The 17,961-nt window shown below is 38.6% G+C and overlaps 9 protein-coding genes and 1 non-coding gene across 10 annotated transcripts; 4 read left to right on the top strand and 6 right to left on the bottom strand. All coding sequences in view use genetic code 12, as the record gives it.

Moving 5' to 3' along the window:
* The first annotated feature begins 202 nt into the window (after positions 1-202).
* RJT20DRAFT_34841 (uncharacterized protein) lies at positions 203-2,836 on the top strand. The gene has a single exon (XM_064919791.1). It carries the CDS (start codon positions 466-468, stop codon positions 2,653-2,655), a length of 2,190 nt encoding a protein of 729 aa, XP_064774910.1. The 5' UTR covers positions 203-465; the 3' UTR covers positions 2,656-2,836.
* ATX1 (copper metallochaperone) lies at positions 2,822-3,396 on the top strand. The gene has a single exon (XM_064916859.1). The coding sequence runs from the start codon at positions 3,017-3,019 to the stop codon at positions 3,239-3,241; it is 225 nt and encodes a 74-aa protein (XP_064774909.1). The 5' UTR covers positions 2,822-3,016; the 3' UTR covers positions 3,242-3,396.
* On the bottom strand, positions 3,397-5,497 carry DSL1 (Dsl1p). The gene has a single exon (XM_064916858.1). It carries the CDS (start codon positions 5,475-5,477, stop codon positions 3,429-3,431), a length of 2,049 nt encoding a protein of 682 aa, XP_064774908.1. The 5' UTR covers positions 5,478-5,497; the 3' UTR covers positions 3,397-3,428.
* A 311-nt stretch (positions 5,498-5,808) lies between these two features.
* Positions 5,809-6,955, bottom strand: RJT20DRAFT_126890 (uncharacterized protein). The gene has a single exon (XM_064916857.1). It carries the CDS (start codon positions 6,885-6,887, stop codon positions 5,979-5,981), a length of 909 nt encoding a protein of 302 aa, XP_064774907.1. The 5' UTR covers positions 6,888-6,955; the 3' UTR covers positions 5,809-5,978.
* A 451-nt stretch (positions 6,956-7,406) lies between these two features.
* Positions 7,407-8,497, bottom strand: RJT20DRAFT_34824 (carboxymethylenebutenolidase). Its single transcript, XM_064919789.1, has one exon. It carries the CDS (start codon positions 8,343-8,345, stop codon positions 7,536-7,538), a length of 810 nt encoding a protein of 269 aa, XP_064774906.1. The 5' UTR covers positions 8,346-8,497; the 3' UTR covers positions 7,407-7,535.
* Positions 8,498-9,156: 659 nt separating this feature from the next.
* Positions 9,157-9,425, bottom strand: RJT20DRAFT_1420 (uncharacterized protein; the record flags this gene model as incomplete). Its single annotated transcript, XM_064918642.1, has 2 exons — positions 9,157-9,200; positions 9,287-9,425. The coding sequence occupies 2 exons, from the start codon at positions 9,423-9,425 to the stop codon at positions 9,157-9,159; spliced, it is 183 nt and encodes a 60-aa protein (XP_064774905.1).
* A 92-nt stretch (positions 9,426-9,517) lies between these two features.
* RJT20DRAFT_34822 (guanine nucleotide exchange factor) lies at positions 9,518-10,818 on the bottom strand. The gene has a single exon (XM_064919788.1). It carries the CDS (start codon positions 10,698-10,700, stop codon positions 9,651-9,653), a length of 1,050 nt encoding a protein of 349 aa, XP_064774904.1. The 5' UTR covers positions 10,701-10,818; the 3' UTR covers positions 9,518-9,650.
* Positions 10,819-11,244: 426 nt separating this feature from the next.
* On the bottom strand, positions 11,245-13,316 carry RJT20DRAFT_126887 (uncharacterized protein). Its single transcript, XM_064916856.1, has one exon. The coding sequence runs from the start codon at positions 13,099-13,101 to the stop codon at positions 11,395-11,397; it is 1,707 nt and encodes a 568-aa protein (XP_064774903.1). The 5' UTR covers positions 13,102-13,316; the 3' UTR covers positions 11,245-11,394.
* A 1,290-nt stretch (positions 13,317-14,606) lies between these two features.
* RJT20DRAFT_t68 lies at positions 14,607-14,678 on the top strand. Its single transcript has one exon. It is a non-coding gene; the product is annotated as a tRNA-Glu (tRNA).
* A 228-nt stretch (positions 14,679-14,906) lies between these two features.
* On the top strand, positions 14,907-17,560 carry RJT20DRAFT_34751 (ATP-dependent RNA helicase DBP2). The gene is made up of 2 exons (XM_064919783.1): positions 14,907-16,384; positions 16,873-17,560. Exons 1-2 carry the CDS (start codon positions 15,037-15,039, stop codon positions 17,229-17,231), a joined length of 1,707 nt encoding a protein of 568 aa, XP_064774902.1. The 5' UTR covers positions 14,907-15,036; the 3' UTR covers positions 17,232-17,560.
* Positions 17,561-17,961: the final 401 nt, after the last annotated feature.

Genomic DNA, 17,961 nt, shown 5'->3' with positions numbered 1-17,961 from the left:
AACAATATATAAACTCTTAGGAACTCTAGTAGTTACTGATTCAGAAGTATTTCCAGATCCTAGACAAGGGTCCAGTACTATTATTTGCCGAAAGCTTATCGGTGGTATAAGGCTTCCACATATTTTCAGTACCGCACCACATAAATTCGTCTACTTGATAGAATTCACTTAAAACTTAACTAGGGCTGGCAACACTTATTTCATATTACGTGCGAGGAACTATTACTACTAAAAGATATCTCGAGGTATAACTTGGAGTTAAATTTTATTCCTTTATTGATAGCTGGCACAACACTCTTGTGACCTCTTATCAAAGTTTTTTCCTGCTCTCCACAGCAGAATTTCATTTTTCGGTTCTACCTTTGATGTAAAAATTGACAGAATATAAATACACCAATTATTACACCAGTCGTGGTATAGACGGATAAGTAATATAATTATAAAATTTGACGTTGGTTGTACATTATGGCTCGTCATAAAAGCTCAGTTCCGTCTGGTAAAGTGGCTGTGGAATCAACAACTACAAAAACCGCTCAACGGAAGAAACTGTTGTCTGCGAATGCAAAAAAATCGAGCCAGAGCAGTAGCGAACCAGAAAAGGGTTTAAGTATACACGCTATATTAAATGGAACTGACGATTCTAAACCTTTGGATAACTCAGCAACTCTATCGTCTATACCGAAGTATGAAAAGCGATCTTTGGCAGAGAAGAAGTTGCTTCACAAGTTTGATACTGAAGTTCTCAGCTCAGAAATGGCTATGAAAACACTCAGTGATTTGAGAGGTGAAACTCAAGAAAAGTATTTGTATCAAATAAGACGGTACATCAGACATTGTGCTAATAGAGGGTTAGACAACTTCTTTGTGACTAAGACTTTGGCAAAAGAATTGATCCAAAGCGAAATTCTGCGAAGGGGACAAATTAGTGAAAACACCATAAAGAGTATTCGGTCTCCACTTAATAAATTGTACCATATGAATCGAATTGTATATCCGAATGAGCAGCCATTCGAGCTTCTTAGCGATGATCTAATTGAGGAATTAGTTCAAAGCTACACGGGGAAGGTGAAGACTAGCACGACCATACCAGCACCTTCTGCCCCAGAATCCGCCACAGAAGGTGAAGATATTGATGCAACGAAAATCATAAAGTTAGGAAAAGTTGCAAAGAAGAAGTTATCCACAAATGAGATATTTCTATTGCAGATGTTCACAAATCACATAATAAATTCTGAAAAGACGAAACCAATTCTACAAAATTTGACAGGGAAGACTTTTAAAGCCTATTCGACCGACATGAAAAGATTTATTCGATATTGCGCTAGTCAAAATATGGACAACTTTTTACTAAACAATGACGTACTTAGATCCTATCTCAGACATGAGGTCCAAAATAGCAGTTCCGGATATGCTTCCACAAGATTAAAAAATCTTCGTAGCAGTTTATTGAAGTTGAACCAACTTAATAGAATAGCATTCGATAGCGCGTACCATGAAAAAAATTTGGTTGATGTAATGAGTGAATTTTTAAGAGAAGCAGAAAATCTTGAATCAAAAGGAATATTGAGTTCAAATAAACTGACAGAGGATGAGAAAATCTTGCAACTGAATGGTATTGTCTATAACCAACGAAGCAATCTAGAGGAGTCGCTATTTGAAAAATTAAACGAGATGTATACGCATTCAAAGATTCTAAATGGGTTAACGGAGGCTAGTAAGAGACTATATTCTGCTGAAATTAAAAGGTATGTTCAATATTGCGCCCTGAAAGGGTTGAATAATTTCAAACTTAACGGGGAAATGCTCAAATCATTTCTCATTGAGGATATTATACCTAAAACACCTCATATTACAACCAAAAAGTTGAAGGAGATTTTGAGCCGCTTAAATAGATTACACCAACTAAACAACGAAGGAGATGAACTGCAACCACGTCAGAGTCGGATACCGAATATGAAGTTGGTGAAGGATTTTCTTGAGTCTTACGAAGCAGGCAATGAGACGGGAGAAGATGAACTACTATTGGAAAAAGAAGAAAGCGCAGCTTTTCTGGAAGCGATAAAGACCGCTCGCAGAGCCCAAAAACGTTCAGCGAACGATGATATAATCCGCAAGCAGGATGTGCTACATCAAATAGTCGACTCTGGTGTTGTTGATGGGGCATGGAAAGGTAATTCGACAGTTGAAGAACATTCTAAAAAGAGGTCGCGATTGCTGAGCCAGCCAACTGATGATAACAATGAAAAGCAGCCCAGAAAAGAACAATTGTATCAATTTCATATGAATAGCTCAATATCTACTGTGGTGGAGGTTGTTGAAGAATGGACTTTGGTAACAGAGAGAGTGGAAAGGTGGGATTTAAAATGGATTAGAAATGATAGAGATCTCCAGCTATATAATGCACGCAAGCGAGTGATCGAGTTGATTAAAGAATTACTGCTAGAATTAGATAACCGAGTGACAACCGATGTGTTTCAGGACAAGGCTCCCACGGCATCTTCTATTTACGAGCATCTACTGTTCGAAATAGCAGTATTGATCGATCAGTACATAATAGAGAAGCAGCTAAGTTTGGACGACCTTACCCGAAAAATCGAGACCTTTCCAACCCATTCTAAGCGTGAGTTTATCCGTATCCTCAGTCGAAGAAAGTAAATTCTTAATACTATTACTCCCTAAGAGGTAATTAGGTTCAGGCATAAACTACAAACAATATTATTTTTAAATACAAATTTAATCTTTTTGCAGTAATTCCCGCGACTGGGTGCTACCATATATCACTGTGGCTCCAATCTGCACTGCATATTTTTGAGGCAAATATGCCAGAAAAGAGTTTGCGTCTTTTTAGCTCAATTCCGATTACTAAAGGACTGAGTTTCTGTAATGCTATATAAATTATGTCAGACCCATTATCTTTTTCATCAGTAAAGGAAACTTTTCTGAATCCTTATTGGTGTCTGCTACTTTGTCTGCTACTTCGATTTCCTCACCCAACTGTCTAATAATTATATATACAATGTCTGGTCACAAGTATCACTTTGACGTCACAATGTCTTGCTCCGGTTGCTCTGGAGCCGTGAACAGGGTATTGACCAAGTTGGACGGAGTTTCCAACATCGACATTTCCTTGGAAAAGCAGACCGTTGATGTCGCCACCGTCGATTCTCTTGACTACGATACCGTTTACAATACCATTGCCAAAACTGGCAAAAAGATTAACAGCGGAAAGGTCGTCGAGTAGTTCTCCTACATGAAAGCTTCATATTTCATATCTTCGGTACATTTTAGACGTCTTTCGGGATCTCCGAAATGTTCTTTGGTTAATTAGAGACTAATATTTTACACAACTCATTAATACATGAATCTACAACGATTTAATTGTAGACTAATCTTAATTCTAAGGGCACGTCGTATTTGCTTTTTTTCAACTAGTTCATGTTTCTGAACTCTAAGATTTCTGTAATATAGTTATCTCTAAGTTCGCTCTGTATAAATACACTCCTAATTATCTTTATTAATTCCTCCGTTTCAATATCAAATAAGTCACCTTCATAGAATCTGTCCATAATGTCTTTCAAGTGATTCTTAAGCAAGAACTTAAGATTGTTCAACTTGTTGTATGACTTGATATCTTCTTTGGATTCTCCAATAAGCATAACATATGGAACTGTCACATTATTAAGCGAATCAATAATCTTCACAATTTTAATAGAGCGGTCCTCTGATATTTCAGAAAAGGAAATGATTTTTGCTATTAGCCATTCATTGATAAAAGAGACTAACGCGTTTATCAATTCTTTGAATTTAGCCTCATTAGTATTTTGAAGCTCTGTTTCTTGAACTAGCATGTCAAACCAAGAATATATCAAACTCAACTGGTTGAGATTGTAGTCATCGAGGTCGCTATATTCGTCCTCGGGCTCTGGACTATCATTCGATATAGAGTCAGTCAAGTTGAGCGAGTTCAATATACCCTTAATTTGCTCAAAGAATCTAATTAAGTATTGATTCCAATTTACATCCACAAATGTTAGTAACTCGGGCGAATGTAACGAGACAGAAATTTTCTTCATGTCGTTATAGATCAAGAATGATCTCGATAATGGTGGATATTTGGCCAATGAGAGTGCTTTAATAGACCCTATGAGATATGATATATCAGGAGAATGTTCTTGGAAGTTGTGTACAATCGATGCAAGTTCCTTTGATAAATCTGACACCTTAATCTTTGGGCCATTATTATCATTCTTTGCCTCAGTGGACTTCTGGTCTTCTTCAATTACGTCATCATCCCAAGCTTCGTCCCAACCATCATTCCAGGCATCAGCTTCTTCGCTTGGAGTCTGTCCTAATTCTTGTGTCGCAGTAGCTTTTTCGGATTTAACTTCAGGAATCTCATCCCATTCAGTAATTTTATCAATCAGTCCTGAATTAAAGGAAGCTCTAATTTTGTCTATGTAGTTGTCGACTTTCCATTCCAAATAGATACTATTGAGCTTCTCTTCAATCAGTTTAGTATCAGTGCTATGTAAACCAGCTAACACATTCCAGCTGGTTGAATTGCTGTATTCTATCAACTTTTTTAAGTCTTCTTTGCTGTTGTCATTATTTATGATGATATCAATATTTGTGGATATTTTGTGGATAAGCAAACGGGATATCTTTGAGTTTAAATAGTGCTTTAAAGTATCCAATTGAAGATAGTTGATAAACTCTAACAAGTTTCGCACAGATAATATAAAGCCACTAGCATTGCTCTCGTCTGAAATTAAATCAATTGCTACGGATCCATAGTCGTTCAATTTTTCATCCAACAAATGCAAGCGATAGTTATTCTCGCCTGGAGAAAGTATTTTATCTACCAACCTATCCCATTTCAATCTCAACTTCGAGTAGTACTCGAGCTTCAAAGAATTTTTATGCAATAAAGCATTGAATTCATGTAATATGGACACATTTTCAATGGTGTACTCATTTGGAATCAACAACTTGAGGTTGTCTTCCAATTGATCTACAAAACGAGCAAATGCATTATCAATCGCTTTGGAAATATGCTTATAGATAATAAATTGGGAAGTAGTACCTTTTGTCGTTTCGTTTCTCGTACTTTTGAATAAGGAGAACAATTGTTGGAAGTCTAGAAGGCTCGAAATGGACTTCGGTTTAGCCAAAAGATCTTCAATCTCTACTAAATAGTTTTGAATGTGGGCAAGTTTGTTCAATTCCACAATATCATTAGAAACCTGTTCATATCTGTGATTCAACTGTGTTACTCCCAATGTGGAAAGGTCGTTTTGTACGATGTCTTTATTGATATCGTCTATTTCTTTTGGTGAAGTGTCCTCATAGAATTGCTGTACAAAATAAGGCTCTCTCGATAAAGATGATTCAGTAACATCTTGAGTTGCGGAAATTAATTTTTGTTGTATTTCGCCGAGACGAAGCTCGCTGTCCAGCAATAGTCTCTCTATAGACATTCCTTTTGAGTATATATACAAATACATGACAAGTAAACACATTCGATCTTTCTTTGCTTTCTTAAGATCTTCGAGTATTTCGCATATTTGATTTGTGTCGCAAACAGATGTAAGACGAAGAAAATGCGACACTTATTTAAAGAATCCAGGAATCATGAGGAAACTACTGAAAGGCTCTCACTTTAACTTGAAAGGTAATAGTGATTCACGAGTTCACAGCCCCCGGACGATACTATTATCGAAAATATTTCTTCTTTTAGTAAGACCGTTGCGTCATTCAAGGCTATTGTATCCAATGGACTTGACTGTAGTAAGTAGTTCTATTTAAGTAGTGAATATACAATCTGAAACAATCATTTATTAATCTCTTAAGAAACACCGCTTGCTGTTTTTTCTATGTACGAAAAACGTCTTCTACTTTGTATGATTCAATCATTATTAGTCCTCCTGGACAACTGATAGCATGTCAAAATTACCCAAAAAACTTGAGGATCGATTTCCTTATATTAAGTCCTCTGTGATATCATCATCAACATATTCATCATCTTTATTCATTCTGTACACAGTCATAGCCATACTCAGCACGTTCAACGTGCTCATGAACCAATCAGGAACCGGAATACCATAAAGTTCGATAAAATTGAACGTAAAGTCCAAGAAGTTACCAAATAATTCAATGTACAACATCATCTTGTCAAATTTCAAATCTTTTAAGATTTTTTTGTACTTCTTGTTGATATCTTCGTTAATAAATTGAGATCCCTTGCCATTTTTGAAGTTCAAGATTTCCAATTCAACCTTTACCTTTCTCTCCTTGCGGATTACGTTATATAGTTGTGATATTGTCTTTCTTATCAAAAATACTAAGATGATAACCCATAACTTGTTGGTGTGCTTCAACAAGTTCAGAAGAACTTTCGGAAACATTGGTAAATTTGAAAGTAAATGAAGACTGTCTAGAAGATTAGCCAACGACTCTAAAATTTCCACAACGATACTCTCTAATCGCTTTAACGAAAACTTGCTACTTCCACGATAAACTTGCTTTCTGCGGCCCTTTTCAACGCCGCTATTTATATCTGTGCTGTTAACTGAAGCAACTGATTTGGAGAGATCAAATTTGTTGAAAAGTGGAGAAAACTTGGGTTTCGGTACCTCTGGAAGCTTTTTGAATTTAGAGTAAGAGTACTTGCTATCAGAATCGCCCTTTCTGTTCGATTCTATCAGTTGTTGTTTGTTGAGATATGAAGTTAGCTGAGAGATTTTATCTTGAGTCACAGACTTATTGCCTCTCTGTTGCTCTTCCTTGGCTAGCTTGATAAGATTATCAATTATTTCCTGCTTCTTGTTGAGGGAAGGGCTGCTATGCGTGGAGTTGTTGTTAACTATTGAGGTGATATTGGTCACCATTCCTATTGAATATACACGCTACAGTAACCGATTCTATGGGACAGCTCGCAGTGTCTTTTATGCCAATTATTAGGGATTGTAGATAGAGTTTTCTCCACACGCTTGGGATTTTTTTAGGCGTAGTCTCTTTCATGTGAGAAAGCCGAGGATTATTAGTGATCACGTGAGAGGTCTTCCAAGTTGGTGAAGTATTCCTCCAACAGTGTCTACTTCAATGACCTATACTACTATAAGAGGTAAAAATATAATCTTCTGTCGTTATTAACTTTGGTAGTGAAAGCTTCCTTTCTTGTTGAGTTCCATTTTTTTTTTTTGAATGCAATTGTTCTATGGTATTTAATTATGACACTTCCGGCTTCCAGTAGTTATAATACCCTAGGATACCATTAGTAGTGAGAGAGAATGAAAGAGAGAGAGAGAGAGAGGAGGGAAGCAGGGTGAAAATGAAAGAAAGAGAGAACTCACAAGGTGAAATATATTTACTTCTTATTAGTTTATGTTTTTAAATGCCGTTGCATCCTTACTGTATCTTTGTTGCATCCATATATTAGAAGTTCAAATTTAGGGGTAGTTAATGCGGATGAACGCACTACCCTTTAAACCAAGTACAATATTATGCTTGACTCTATTACTATTTAGAAAAACTACTTAACAGACGTCCTCAATGACTCGCTTTTGGCCATCATTTTCACCGTACTCCAATTTAAGCTTACGGTTGAATAACTCAAATAACCAATCCGTGCACAACTTGGTAATAGCTGGATCGTATCTACCTTTACTAGCTTCATCTCTGACGAAAGCGTGCTGGGCATCGTTGATCTCAATGAAAGTTAAGGCAACTTTGTTGGCTCTCAAAGTACTTCTAATCAAGTCTCTACCCTCCAATGGAACGTGGTTGTCCTTGTCACCAAAGATCATGATGATCTCGCCCTGGATCTCTTTGGATCTCTTCAAGGAATCGTCATTCTTGCCCTTACCCAAGGCATGGATGTGGATATCGGTCGCAAAGAAACAGACAGCAGCACTGACTCTTGGGTCTAATGCAGCACGGAAAGCCAAGTGACCACCAAGACACATACCAGTAGCTCCGATCTTACCGTTACATGTTGGCAAAGACAATAAGTACTTAATTGACAAGTCGTTGTCCTCATCGTAAGATTTAACCTCCTTCTCGATCTTGTACTTGTTACCCTTGTCAGTACCCTCCTCGTCGTAGGCCAAAGCCTCATAACTTTCAAAGTTATGGTAGATAGAAGGGCATACCACGATAAATCCTTGGCCAGCAATGTCCTTAGCGATTCTGGTTACTGGACCAGTAACTTGGTAGATTTCACTGTAGACAATGACACCGGGGAACTTGACATTAGGGTAGTTTGGAACCTTAGGGTGGTACACGAACAATCTCATTGTAGTTCCGTAGGACGTCTTGACGTCATGGTAGGTCTCTTCGATCAACATAGTTAGTAGAGGTAGTTTTCAATTGGTCACTTACTCAATTCGTCAACACTGCTAGTTAACTGACTATTACGTCGATGGTCAATAGGAAGCCAAGGTTTCTGGTTCCTGAAAAATCCCATACCGAGAATTGGTGCTTTAAGTATCTACATGTTAAGTGTTTGCAGTTTATGCATCGGATTCAACCCCCACTTTAATAGCCATTTTTTGCACCTTAGTCCCCACTATATAAGCTCCAATCATTTAAAAGATATGCCAACGATAGTACAATTACGAGTATTTGTGCGATCCGACGTGGTGTGAGGATATGTTTGGTGGGTGTACTAAGACCGAACAGAGCGGAGTCTTCTCTGAGAACCGATCGGTGTACAGAGGAATTTTTTGCTTTCCTCGTGGATTGGGCTATAAATTGTATATAATTATAAATATGTCTCCACACGTTTGCGAGTGCACTAATTATTACTATATTGGTCGTATATCGTACATATGGAAGTATAGAGGATAGGGTTTTAAAGTCAAGTTGTCGTTGAAGTGAAGTAAGTACTGCACTGCTATCAACTGTGTAACTGTGAGTGTTGTAGATGGGTAGATGGGAAACTCTCTGGTCCGCTGAGAATCAGAAGTCTCGCTCTCCACTATAAGACTAATGAATAACCTAATTAATGCGTTTTGTGGAAGATATTGACTATTGAATGATTAAAATAATAGACGAAATGAAGCGTATGAGCATGCAGTTTCGCTATGGCGTTTCTGATGTCGGTCTAGGGCGATTCGGAGCTCTTGAACGACTATTACATATCAACCAGTAGACAGACTACTTCTTCTTCGCTTCTTGTTCAGCAGCTTTTCTGGCATCAGCTACAAAAGATAAGTTAGAAATTTGCTCAAAATAATGGAGAATTATATGTTCTTAGAATACAATTGTCATAGAAAAGTTTACGTACATTCAGCTTGCTTTCTTCTCATCCTCTCTGCGTCGGTTTCCATTCTTTTAGCTGGGTCTCCCTTCTTCTGACCCTTGGACTCCTGTTGTTTCTTCATATTCTTAGCTCTGGCCAAATCTCTTTGATTTCCTCTAGCCATCGTGTTTCTTCGTGCTGCAGGGTTCTACTGTATCTCGACAACCTTATTCAACTGTATGGTTAAAAACACTCAAGACAATGGACACAACAGATTGTCATGAATAGAGTGACTGATCTGTCAATCGGATGTAAATTTTCCAGTTTACGAGCGGCCCTTAACTCAGTCACGTGCTTTATGTATTTTGGCTATATGAAGAAAATGATGAATGGTGATATATAATTACGTCTATTTCTCCTCTATCTCGGTGACAATAGCACCGTCAACCTTAGGGTCATAAGGTTTCAATAAGAACTGGGAAAATCTCTTCAAATTATCTACACCTCTGATCTCAGTTCCCAATAATGGCATTTTCACCAAATGGTAGTCTTCGTATAACTCGTTCATTTGATCCAAGTACTTCTTCTGCATCTTCCATCTACTGACACATCTCTTACATGGCTTCTCATCATCGTCAGCAAATAACAATTGGTTTACAACAATGGAGTTTACGTCCATCTGGTATGACATTAATTCTTGGATCATTCTCTCAGTTTCGTACAACGACAAGAACTCGGAAATACAAACACAAACGAAAGTTGTTAAATCTGGGTTTGTGAATTGCTCGTTGACTTCAGTGACATTCTTCTGCACTTCATTCAACTTTTCAAACATGTCTTGTTGGTTAACGCCACCACCAAGCATGTTCAACATAGGACCAAACTTTCCAGACAAGGCTTGGAACTTACCCAATAACTTCTGCAAAGTTGATGGTAATTGTAAGAAACGCAAGGTGTGACCTGTAGGAGCGGTATCAAAGATAATAGTTTTGTAGGAGATTTGATCTTTGTTATCGTCATTTTCGTCAACTTTTTGGTTTTTTATGTGCTTCAACACTTCCATAAATGATAATGCCTCGTCGATACCTGGAATAGAGCCAGTCATATCGCTCATCATACTCTTCAAGGGGTCATTAGGGTCGTTATTGTATTGTTGTGCCTGTTGTTGTAAATCACTCATGGCAGCTTCTGGATCGATTTCCATACACGACAAGTTGGACAAGCCTTCGACTTTTCTGGCATCCTTTCCGAACTTTTGGCAGAAGGCATCCGACAAGTTGTGAGCTGGATCGGTTGAGATCAACAAAAATTGGTCATTTGGATGGGTTAACGCCAACTGAACTGCAATGGATGAAGATGTGGTGGTCTTACCAACACCTCCTTTACCTCCCACGAAGATCCACTTCAAGGTATCTTGGGTAATGATTGACTCCAAGGTCGGTTCCAATTCGAATTCCATGGTTTCTCTGTTGTATAATGCTAACGGTAGTTCGACTGTGACTGTATTCGCCCAGAACACTATGTAGTCTTTCTTCACAACAACGTTTTCTTTGATGTTACAAAATCTACAATATTCCTATGCACTTGCTGTACAACATAAAACAACCGTTTGTATATAAACCTTTTTTCTTGCGCCCGTGAAAGTTCACCGCCTTCCAGAAAGTTCTGTCGAATGGCTCATAGTTTGTATGAGTGCGACAAGTGGAGTGGAAATGCTGCAAAAAAAAGAGAGAGACTAAATGTGAGTTGTTCTTCAGTTAGAATTTCTATGTGGATACTTGTGTTGAATTGTTTCTTCTTGAAGAGCATAATTTGAGAGAAGGGCCATAGTTTAGGGAAACGATGTGCTTGTTTTTTGGTTTTACTTTGGGCAAAATTACTTGGATATATGGTACCCACTGTCACTATATTACTTGACATGCTTGACCGGTTTATCCATGTAGTCTTTTTTTGCTTTATAGATGCTATATGTTATTCACATATATACTATTATATGATTATATGGGGTCTTTTATAAATGTATTCAATATACCAAAACCAAATAAATTTCAACAATTAGTGTTTTCTATACTTTTCAAAATTTGTCAGAAAAATATAAAATTGAATGTAATTGCTATTAAGAAACTGGGCGTTTAGACATATAATATTGCTAACTATACATCATCTTCAATTGCACAAAGTCCATCTGTTGTTTCCAACCTAACTAGAGCTTCACAATATTGGTCAATCCTAAACGACGCACAAGCTGTCATAAACTTATTCATCTGTGATAATACTTCATCGGATTTCGAGAAATAATCTCTTGTTGACTTCACATCTATATCCAACGAATTCCGTATCTGCCTTAGCCACCCTTTAATATATATTCGATCATTCAGCTTATCTGATCTCGAAAAGGTTAAAGTCATTATGTCGTTCTTTTCATCTGAGACGTCCCAATTGCTAATTGAATTTGGAGTCATTACATTAACATCATTGACTATGGAACCTCCAAACCATGGTTCAACATCAACATGGAAATCCAATTGTTCCGTGGTTGAAGTGATGTGGAATTGCATTTCCTCATCTCTTGAAATTATGAAGGCAACTGGACGGTATATTTTATGAAGACGATGGCAAGACAATACAACTACCCTACCAATCCCAAACCACGACTTTCTCTCCGCGAACCCTGATCCCGATGGTAAGAGGTGGTTTGGGATGGGAATAAGATTAGTTCCTCCTCTGAATTGTCCAGTACTGTTGCCGTAAACCGGTAAAGCTTCTCCATATACCTTGGTGCATAATCCTGACTCGTAGTTGCACTTAACCACACGAAGAGGGCTAAAGCTATAGATAAAATTTATAAAGTCTTCTCCATCGTCGTCCAAAAATGGCGCCCAATTCTTTTCCATTGTTCTCGGATACTCGTCCTTGATACGCATTAATCTAGCCCTACGTGGATGTGACAACGGTCTGTAGACACTCATATGTAATCTCCAGTAGATTTTTCCCTTCTGTAGATTGGAAAACAGTATTACTGGCTCCTGATCGAGTTGACCTGTTCGCTTGTTAAAGAATGTCCTTAAAACAACTCGGGGATCCTCAGCCCCTTGGTAATCTCTGCCTTCTTCAACTTGAAATTCTACTGGTAATATTGTGGGAAAGAGTAAACTTGAACTGTTGAACTTGTAGTTCCGGATTTCCTTCCAATCCTTGTCAAAAATTTGACCGTAGAGAAACAGGACATTAGCTGCTCCTCTATGTCCTGATTCTGTATAAAGAATTCTGCTAACAAGGAAATTCACTTGATACATCTCCATCCATGTTGCTGAACTAGCAAACTTGTACCAATTCCTTTTGAGAATTTCCTCATCAGTGAGATTTAGAGGTTCAGAAAAGATAGATTTCAACTGTGGATACTCTCTATTTTCTACCATCCTTCTTGCCATGGCTCGAATCTCTGCTAGTTCTCCATCTTTGTTGAGATCGAATGTCTTGGATACTGAAATGGAATCGTCATCATCGTGACGGGCGAGATTACATGTGATGGCAGCGTCAGGGAAATATTCGACTCCTTTACCGATCGTAGAGATGGTTGAGACAGAATAGGGTCTAAAAGACTCTGCATTGGTTATGGACTTCTGAATTAATTCTACTTCTTTTGGAAAGAGGGAACCCTGAATCCTGTCCCACTCATTAAAGCAAAGGGTAGCCAAAGCAATGGAAAGAGTCAAAGTTGAAAGCCGTTTCAAATTGATGGGTTGTGTCTTCAATGCCAGACTAACAAACTCTAAGAGCACAAATGTAGCACAAGTGGCAGCACTGCCCAATGCTAGGTATAAAGGAGCACTTGCCTCCACAATTAACTCGCTGCTCATGGTAAGGATAAGGTCAATTCCCAAGAAACTAGAAGGTGGTCGAGGACCAATGTTTTATGTAGTTTCCGTCCAACGAAGCAGTTTACGTATCTTTTGCTAGCTGAAAGGAGACTCCCTCAGTATTCCCCCTAAAGGGACAGTTGTCTTTGTGGGGTGGTATGAATCAGTTCTGGTATTTTTTCATCTCCATTTCAAAATACTGCAAGATACTTAAACTTTATATTATAATTAACGAGAAGTGGCTAAATATCAAGCTTACGTAAAATAGACATGAGAAAATATGCTGCACCCACTTTAGCTGCATGAATCTTGCGTCACAATACTGTGTAGTTTTGTGTTTTGAGTTCTATGATAAGTTATTGATAGGGACTAGTCCAGGATGAACTTCTTCGATTACAAATTGTGGTTGAACATGATCGTCAAGACAAGAAACCACATCTAGGGAAAAGATTTTACACACTCTACACTCTACTTGTATGGTGTAGAGTGTGTCTACTTGTATGGTTAGCGGTATTTACTAGCACACATGCATGTTGGGCGGGAAGATTGTATTTGTGTAATTCCCAAGCCCACTTTTATTTACTTCGACCTAAGACATTGATACGAAAAAGTCTCAAATGTAGATACGAGAACGATAATGATATATGCTCAGAGATATTTTGCGGATACCACTTCGGCGTTTTTTCAGAAGCCTCAATTGAAAATTATTGAGTAGAAACATAAAATTAGACAGCCCCACATAGAATCTGGAACAAGATATTATTTGATCCACTCATTGGATGTACACTACAGTTTCCCAAGATTAAGATAATGCTATGATGGTGTGTTTTGTGCTTGGTTGGGCTAACATTAGACTACATTAGATTCACTAGATTCATTACGCAGTACCTAAACTCAATTATGAAAAGTCTGAGGGAAGAAATTAACATTGACAAAGCTGAATTGGGAAAGGAGACTGGAGAAGGGAACAGCAGTTTGGCTGCAGTTTTATAAATTCGGAATAAAATATTGGTACACACTCTTTCCAAGTAAATGAGAATTTACGAGGAAAAGTGCTAGCCTGTGAGTAATGGCCCTCAAAATACACCTACCGATACTAACGAGACGGTGACATTGTTTAAATAGAGCGCATGAAATAGGAACTAGTTAGCCTCTGTCTCCTTAATGGCTACTGAAGGGCCTTAAGTCATTAACGATGTCAAAGCTGAAGTTCACCGCCGCAATGCTAAACTCCGCATTTCTTGAGTAGGAAGGTAATATATAAATAGAGATAGTAAGATGGCTTTAAGAGGAGTGGTTCTCATAACCTCCCATGGACTATTCGATATAATAGAGATGAAGGGGAAAGAATGAACACAGTGGATAGTTGCAATAGAGTTGATTGGAGAGGTCCACCTTCGATTTTTATCCATTATTTCATTATTGCGGCATGGATGCGCGATTTTGCAATATTTGATACTCTCGTCAAAGGGTCCTTCGATTCCAAACTTAGGTGCTTATGATTATCCGATATAGTGTAACGGCTAGCACGGTTCGCTTTCACCGAGCAGACCCGGGTTCGACTCCCGGTATCGGAAGTTTTTTTTTATAACTCTATTATCATATCTTCATTTGTGAATAATAATCTCGAACACGCTAGTGGCATATTCCAGCCAAAGTAATCGTAACATATTTCTGTAGGTCGCAAACAAGTAGGCTTACGCCATTTTTTGGTTTGATCTACAGACGCTCATTTTCCGGTACATAAATATGTCCCCATATAAGTATTTAAATGACAAGTTCCCCCTTTTGTTGTACGCTTTATAATTGAGTTGTTCATTCGTTATTCTACATAATACTGGGTGAAAAGTGATTCTTTCTTCCTAATTATTTGCAAATTAGACTAGTTATTTCAACTACTTTGAGTTATAAATATCGTTAATATTTAGTTTAGAAATGTCCAATTATAATAGCATGGCAGGCCAAGGAGATTATAATAGTGGGGGTGGTTATGGTGGTAACAACAGCGGCTATGGAGGTACTTCAGGATCTTATAACGAGAATTCATACGGAGGAGGCTACGGAGGTGGTCGTGGAGGAAGAGGGGGCAGAGTAGGTCGCGGCAACAGCAGCGGCTCCCAAGGATATGGAAGGAGAGGAGGTTATGGCGGAGGTGATAGAGGAAGAGGTAGCTATGAGCGAATCGAGTTGGCTGTACCTGAGTGGGACTTGGAGCGTTTGCCGAAATTTGAGAAGAACTTCTACAAAGAAAGCCCAAGCGTTTCTAATCGCACTGACCAAGAGATTGCTGCTTTCCGTAAAGAACAGGAGATGAGTGTGTTTGGAGATGGCGTTCCTCATCCTATTACTACATTTCAGGAAGCGTCGTTTCCAGATTATGTATTGACCAATCTTGAACGTCAAGGTTTTCCCAAACCCACGCCTATTCAGAGTCAGGGTTGGCCAATGGCCTTGAGTGGAAGAGACATGGTAGGAATTGCTGCAACAGGTTCAGGTAAGACATTGGCCTATATATTACCGGCTATTGTGCATATCAATGCCCAGCCATTGTTGAGTCCAGGAGATGGGCCCATTGTTTTGGTTTTGGCTCCGACTAGAGAATTAGCGGTTCAAATTCAGAAAGAGTGCATCAAGTTCGGTTCCTCGTCGCTGATTAGAAACACTTGTGTTTATGGAGGAGTACCAAAAGGAGCACAAACAAGAGATTTGGCTAGAGGAGTAGAAATTTGTATTGCCACACCTGGCAGACTTCTAGATATGCTTGAATCAGGAAGGACTAATTTGAAGAGGGTAACCTATTTAGTCTTAGACGAGGCCGATAGAATGTTAGACATGGGTTTCGAACCACAAATTCGAAAAATCGTGGATCAGATTAGACCAGATCGTCAAACTCTTATGTGGTCCGCGACATGGCCTAAAGAAGTCCAAGCTTTAGCAAGTGATTACTTAGACAACCCTATCCATGTGACCATAGGATCGTTGGAATTGGCCGCGTCGCATACAATCACTCAAATAGTAGAACTTACCTCAGAGTTCCAGAAGCAGGAAAAATTGGTACATCATTTGGAGAAAGCGATGGAAGACAAAGAGTCTAAGGTTTTGATTTTTGCCACAACTAAGAAGAAGTGTGATGAAATTACATCGTATTTGAGGCAGGATGGATGGCCAGCACTTGCTATCCATGGTGACAAGGAACAAAATGAAAGAGATTGGGTCTTGAGCGAGTTCAAGAAAGGAACTTCGCCTATAATGGTTGCCACAGATGTAGCCGCAAGAGGTATTGGTAAGTTTTGTTTTACTAACGGAATTGTTATAGGGTATCTATTATCGAATTACTTACACTTGGAAGTTTTAATACGGCATTGGTTTTGCATAGGACTGAGTGTATTACTCCCTAATTGAAACCCTTAGAGAGGTGGGACAAAGTTTTTATCAAGATAAAGTTGTCTATGGGAACTGTGACTGGCACCAAAGCTATCTGAATTCTATCTAGCGATCGAGATACGCTTGCAACTATTTTGCGGCATATTATCTCCAGTTCGCGCAATGTCTTTATGAATCCATATCTCATTAGTTCTGGCGAATTGATCTGTTATGAATTCAAAAGGACACAAGCGCGTCCAATAAATAGAATTCCTAAAAGGTGTGTGGTCTACCAGTGTGCTGGAAGATAGACAATTATTTTGAATTTAGACATCTTGGTGTTGTCGAACTGACACTTGAATGTCCCAACTTGTGCGATGTAATAATTTACTAACTAAGGAATTATAGATGTTAAGGGAATTAACTTCGTCATCAACTACGACATGCCAGGGAATATCGAGGACTATGTCCATAGAATTGGAAGAACAGGTAGGGCTGGCAGTACAGGAACTGCGATCTCATTCTTCACCGACCAGAATGCCAATTTGGGAGGAGACTTATGTAAAATTATGAGAGAGGCTAAGCAAGTAATTCCCCCTGAATTAAGGCAATACGATAGAAGAGGATTCGGAAGTCATATTAAATACGGCTATGGTCGTGGCCGTGGAGGCAGAGGTGGAAGAGGCTTCCGTGGTGGACGCGGGAGTGGCCCCAGAATTTTCCAAACTGGGTCAAACCTGGCTCCATTAGAGAACCGTCGCTTTTGAAAATAATGCGGGGGTTGTATGTTTTATGAGACCCTTTGTACGATAAGTATACTTAAGGATGAATTTGATTTGCGATACGAAAGCCTAATCGTATGATACTATATATAATCATATCTCTTCAATTAACACGTAAACCTATGAATCTGATAATACTGAGATAATCAGCGCAGCAAACCACTTCTGGAGTTTCTTTTTTTTTTTTTGCAGTCAATAGCAATCTTAACTTAGAAAAGAATTCAAAAACACCCATACCGCCATACCAGACTGTACATAAAAAAGTGGTCACACAGGATTCAAGTGGTTAACCCACTTCATCGACCCACCATAGAGATGGCCTATCAAGGCGGCCATCTAGGATGGCGAGTCATGTTGCCATCGAAGTAAGACAGCTAACTTGGAAGAAACTCTTCTTTGATATTTAAACAACCACTAACCGCACCTGCTGCAAAAACCCACTCTGGCCACCGTCCCACCATACAAGCTCCATATACCAACTACAACGCTTTTTGCTCTTAGCTACAGTACATAATATAGACCACTCTTATTGTGCTACAAACAAAACTGTACCCACGTGTTTTGAAATAAAAAAAAATTCAAGAAGCTGTCAAAATTTCATAGCTTTTATTCCCTTATCTGCATTCGACCCTATTATACCTCCTAAGCATTAGATACTCTATCTTGAAATAGTCTAGTGAAAGAGCCAAGCAGATACCAAGGACAAGAAAATAAT

This window comes from Scheffersomyces xylosifermentans (assembly GCF_036884685.1).
Source record: "Scheffersomyces xylosifermentans strain CBS 12540 chromosome Unknown RJT20scaffold_3, whole genome shotgun sequence".
Classification (NCBI taxonomy): Eukaryota; Fungi; Ascomycota; class Pichiomycetes; order Serinales; family Debaryomycetaceae; genus Scheffersomyces; species Scheffersomyces xylosifermentans.
This window is presented reverse-complemented; position numbering and strand designations above follow the sequence as displayed.